Source organism: Oncorhynchus tshawytscha, linkage group LG18, assembly GCF_018296145.1.
Source record: "Oncorhynchus tshawytscha isolate Ot180627B linkage group LG18, Otsh_v2.0, whole genome shotgun sequence".
In the NCBI taxonomy this organism is placed as follows: Eukaryota; Metazoa; Chordata; class Actinopteri; order Salmoniformes; family Salmonidae; genus Oncorhynchus; species Oncorhynchus tshawytscha.
The window spans coordinates 11,973,610-11,979,609 of NC_056446.1; the positions used below are offsets into that span (position 1 = coordinate 11,973,610).

The following is a 6,000-nucleotide window of genomic DNA, read 5'->3' on the forward strand; positions in this document are numbered from 1 at the left end:
ATGTCTCTCCCTAACTGAGCTCAACTGAATGAATGACATCATTACTTAGTCTTAAAATAAGAGATTGCTACTTCTATGCAAATGTTGTTGATCAGTACAATAAAATAAGTTTCAATTGGTGAGTACGGCACAGTACATCACTGGTGCCGAGCTCCCTGCCATCCAGGACCTCTATACCAGGTGGTGTCAGATAAAGGCCCAATGTTTCTTCAAAAAGACTCCAGCCACCCAAGCCATAGATTGTTCACTCTGCTACCGTGCGGCAAGTGGTACCAGTGCCCCAAGTCTGGAACCAACAAGACCCTAAACAGCTTCTACCCCCAAGCCATAAGACTGCTAAACAAGACTGCTCAACAGCTAATCAAATGGATACCCGGACTACCTGCAATGACCCTTTTTTAACTAACTCTCTTGCACAGACTCTGTGCACACACATTATGCACACACAAACCCCAACACACACACATAATATTGCTATAAAATCGTAACACAAAGAATCGCAATACATATCATATTGGCACCTAAATATCGTGATAATATCTGGCAATCCCTGGCAATTCCCAGCCCTAGTCAAAAGTAGTGCACTATATCGGGAACAGGGTGCCATTTGGGACATAAACCTCTAGGTTAGGAAAGGGGAGTGGTCAGTAGTAAACTCTGACAATTCCATCATTGCCCAGGTCTCTAAATCCTATTGTATTATTATGAATTTGGTTAAAAGTCATTATGTAACGGTGTCTCCCTGCTCACAGGACCCAACCTGTCTGAATCGTCCCCAGTTGCCTGCAAACACTAAAATGCGTTACGTAAGATTTTGTGTACAGGATTATAATCCTATCCCACAGGTCCACTGACTGACACCCTGCTCACCGCAGGAGTCAGGAGGCCCATGTGGCAGCAGAGGCTTTTCTTCTGTCACACCCACTCATTGTTATTATGAGACGCAGCTAAAGAAGGGCTCCACATAGCATGCATCCCAAATGGAACCCTACTCCCTATATAGTGCACTACTTTTGAACAGGACCCATAGTGTTCTGATCAAAAGTAGTGCACTATATAGGGAATAGGGTGCCATTTGGGACATAAACCTCCTCTAGGTTAGGAAGGGGGAGTGGTCAGTAGTAAACTCAGACAATTCCATCATTGCCCAGGTCTCTAAATCCTGGCACTGTGATGCTGTGCCTTAGACCACTGCGCCACTCGGGAGGCCCTCATTGTGGGTTTCTAATGACGTTTCTTAACAGAAGTCAGCTCTACAAGCTTTTGGGACATGTCTCAGAGACAATGTCACGCTCACCTTACAACAATAAGCTATTGAAAAATGGAGACAGTGATACTCTAAGCATAGGTTCTCCATTTGCTTATCCACACAAAAAAATGGGATACTGTAAATGCATCAACTACCAGAAAGTGGTGTAGCCATTTCCTTACTTTGACTTGACCACCTTTCAAAACTGGAAGCAAATCTTTATTTGATCCGCTCTCAACACCCTGACTCAACTATAGCCTCAGCCTTAATTTGACCCCCTCTCAAAATCCAAACACTAGCTAACCCAAGCTGTATTTGTAAACCCTTCCTTTAAGACCTTAAATGCAGCCCATACCGGGTGCGCAAGGACAAGACAACTTTGATCTACAATATTCTGAGCAGAGAATTTTTTAATCTTTCCCCAACCCTCCACACTATACTTGATCTAGCGTGGAGGACAGGAACTACAGGCCAGAAAATGCTTTATGCAAAAACAAGGTTTCGGTACATATTTCTTGACACAGCCCAAGGCTGGCCAAAGAAGGCAGAAAATGAAATCTAGAAACCATGTCTAATTTGAGCTAGTGAGGAAACCACAGAACCGACTGAACACATGGAGCTTAGTGTAACTGATTAGCTGTGGTTGAAAGTGACATGTTCCAACCCACTCGGCTGTTCATGTTAAGATAATTCTGCACCTGCCACCAGTGTGCACGTGTGTCCTTGTACCAGGCAAGCCAGTCAGAGGCTGAATAACAATGTCAACCCCAGAGGTGTCTGATATAGGTTCACTATTTTGGAGTGATCATAACCAGGGCCCACTGCTCAGATTACTGTCTTTTTGGGTAAGGTGTTAGTGAATACAAATAACTTAAGACACCAACTTTTGATTTGTATCTATGCTCAAAGACTCCACTAAGTCTGATCAAATGAACAGCAACACGAAAATAGACAAAAGTATATCATGACTTCAATTATTCTATTAGTATCCGTGAAGTTGAGGTTAGGCTACGTGTTAGCTACTAAGTGACAACGCCTGTAAAAGGCCATAACGTCTAGATTATTTCTTAATATTATGACATTGTCATTTGTATTCAAATATCATTGGGCAAATAGTTTGCTAAACATACAGTCAAACAAGCTAGCTCACTCTAGATATTATCAGCATTATGGTGGAGTCACTTCTTCATGATGGGAAACCCAAAGCGAATAAAGCCAAATCCGTTCTGCTAGGCTAAATAGCATTAGCGAGTTCGACATATTGTAGTCTGTGTAATTTACAAACTTACCTGGGCTCTTGAGGTTATATTTGTTCTCCATTTTAACAAGTCAAATGGACTCAAAATGTAGGTCGCGTCTGTTTAGGAGAGACAGCTGACACACGCACATCCAGCTAACACTAGCCGATACTGACTTTTGATTCGTCCAAAACATGCGAGCAATGTATTCGGTAAAGCTCACCGAGTGCCAAAAGTCGTATGCAGTTTACCCTAAACAGCTGTCATATGCGTTAGTTAGCTAGAAAGGAAGTCCTGACGTGGCACAAGTTTGTTGTTCCACGAATTTGGTGAGCGACCTGTTCGAACAGAGAAGAATGTCAGTCGTGTGACGTCACATGAAAACGTAAACAGGAAGTAGTAGAACTGTAAAGGATTTGAACGACAAAACTTTATTAACACACTTCTTTCCCTCTATTAAGATATACTGAACAAAAATATCAATGCAAAATGCAAGAATTTCAAATATTTTGCTGTTACAGTACATATAAGGAAATCAGTCAAATTCAAATAAATTCCTTAGGCCCTTATCTATGAATTTCACATGACTGGGCAGGGGTGTCGCCATGGGTGGGCATAGGCCCACCTAATTAGGAGCCAGGCACACTCACTGGGGACCCAGGCCCAGCACTGGGGACCCAGGCCCATCCAAATGAGTTTTTCCCCACAAAAGGGCTTCATTACAGACATCAATTATCTTCAGCACCTCCTCAATTATCTGGAAACAGCTCTGGGGGACATTCCTGCAGTCAGCATGCCAATTGCACGCTCCTTCAAAACTTGAGACATCTGTGGCATTGTGTTGCTTGACAAAACCGCACATTTTAAAGTGGCCTTTTATTGTCTCCAGCACAAGATGCACCTGTGTAATGATCATGCTGTTTAATCAACTTCTTGATATGACACAGGTGTCAGGTGGATGGTTATCTTGACAAAGGATACAATGCTTACTAACAGGGATGTAAACAAATTTGTGCACAACATTTGAGAGGAATAAGCTTTTTATGAATTTGGAATATTTCTGGGATCTTTTATTTCAGCTCATGAAACATTGGTCCAGCACTTTACATGTTGCGTTTATATTTTTTGTACATTTTTTATATTTGCATGCATGCGAGATAGAGATAGAGAGAGGTGGAAACTGAGCTGCACTTCCTAACCTGCCAAATGTATGACCATATTAGATACATATTTCCCACAGATTATACCGAAAACAAATCCAATTTTGATTAACTCCTATATCTATTGGGTGAAATATCACAGTGTGCCATCACAGTAGCAAGATTTGTGACCTGTTGCCACAAGAAAAGGGCAACTGTAAGGGTCGATGCTGGAGACGAGAAGCAAGTACATGGAGTGAACATTTAATTAGCACAAACATGGAACAGGACAGCGTCTGGACATAAACACATAACAACATTAATGCAGACACAGGGAACAAACGGGGGAGCAGACAGTTATAGATGGGGCAATCAACGAAGGGAAGGAGTCCAGGTGAGTCCAATGACTGCTGCTGCGCATAATGATGGTGACAGGTATGCATAAAAACGAAGGGCAGCCTAGTGCCCTCTAGCTCCAGAGGGAGAGCGGGAGCAGGCGTGACAGCAACCAGTGATGAATAAACACCATTGTAAATACAACCCATATTTGTTTATTTATTTTCCCTTTTGTACTTTGACTATTTGCACATCGTTATAACTCTATTCCTATGAGTGTAATGTTTACTGTTCATTTTTGACTGTTTATTTCACTTTTGTTTATTATCTATTTCACTTGCTTTGGCAATGTAAACATATGTTTCCCATGCCAATAAAGCCATTTGGATTGAAATTGATACATCATTGTGATTATGTTCAAAATCTATTCAACAAAACTGTACTCAAAATTTACTGAGAGCATATTCTATCATTTGAGCCAAAGCAGGATATTAGCAATTTATTCAGAAACACTTTTAATGGGATTGCAGTGCCCCTTCATAGCTCCATGGTGAAATAGGATTAAAGGGAGGGCTGTGCAGCTGTGGTTAATGTCATCTCTACAGTACCCCAGGGCCCTTCCCTTCTACCTCTTTGCCCTCCAGTCGACTCTGTCTCTGGACTGCCAGCCAGATGTCCCCCACATCAGCCTGCCAATTTGCATCAAGAGAAAAACGAGTGCACAGGATTATGTGTTTTTTAATCTTCATTTGATTAAATCCCCCTCAAATGATTCACAAAAAAATACATGACATCATTTTTTGATATCACACTCAAAATCAATGAGTGCCCAGCAGGAAATTTCTAGCTATGTGTGCATTAGTAATGTGGCCGGCCATTCCATAACTGACTCCCATTTTATAACATCATCATAAAAGACAGCACATAATCAGGGTTGGATATTGACACCCGCCACTCTCCAAATGTGGGTAGATTTTGTAATTGGCGGCTAAATAAGAATGTCTATTTTACGAGCCACGTTGGCGGGTGGTCACACAAAGCATCTGGGAACAGTAAAAACAAATATGAAAACCCACATTTAGAAGTTGGTTGAATTGACAAGAAAGGCTACTGAAGTGTGACATTGTTCTAGTGTTTCTTTGCCAGTTACATCGTTTTGTTCACCCGCTAGATTGTTTTCAATTTTAGTTTGAGTTTATTGCAACTGCCTGCTGCTAGGAAGACATTGCAGTCAGAGATTGTTTGGACAATGGAGTTACCACGGTAACGGCCCATCCCTTAAAGGGGTAGCTGAAAATGTTTAGGTGTATTTGAATACCCAAAAATACTTAATGAGTATATACTATAAATTCATTTTTGTACACTGTAAATGAACGGTATCCTTTCAGTTGAGTGTACACGTGCTTCCTCCTGTCTACCGGAAGTTGATGCTGTTGCTATGCAACTTCTTGTTAGCTTGTTAGCATAACAAATTACTAGCTAGCTAGACATCTTACGACTTCATTAACAATGTCCACTGAGAACGCACAACTATACCACATAGCTAAGCTAAGAATGACATGAATAATCAAGTCAATAAATGTTGGGTAGTTAGATAGCATAGAGTTAATATACTGGCATATTAGTAGCCAAGCAACTTTAGGTAGCTTGCTAACATACTGGTTCATACAAGCAATTGCTGTAATGATATGCTATGCGGTTCGTAAGGATAGCGTAGCTATCAAATTGTCAGCCAACATAACGTGTAATGTAACTTATTTGAAAAACCATTACTTTATTACATTGCTAAACATTTTCTTAACATTTGTCATAATTAGTTAAAGCAATGAATTTGTATCAACTCTTGTCGGATTTCAGCTGCATATTTTCCACCATTTTCTTCTGTAAAGGTTTTCATGTGGTGAAGGAGAGTCGGACCAAAATGCAGCGTGTAGATTGCGATCCATGTATAATGAACAACGTGAAACACGAATAAACACAAAACACTACAAAACAAAGAACATAACGAAAACCGAAACAGCCTATACTTGTGTAACTA

The 6,000-nt window shown here is 40.9% G+C and overlaps 1 protein-coding gene across 1 annotated transcript in view; it reads right to left on the reverse strand.

Annotated features, from left to right (window-relative positions):
- The window catches only part of ube2j1 (ubiquitin-conjugating enzyme E2, J1), a 28,745-nt gene extending 25,876 nt beyond the window's left edge, over positions 1 to 2,869 (reverse strand). Inside the window, exon 1 of the mRNA XM_024377827.2 lies at positions 2,539 to 2,869. Within this exon, the coding sequence (XP_024233595.1) occupies positions 2,539 to 2,569 (31 nt within the window). The 5' untranslated portion in view covers positions 2,570 to 2,869. The remainder of the gene's footprint in view (positions 1 to 2,538) is intronic.
- Positions 2,870 to 6,000: the final 3,131 nt, after the last annotated feature.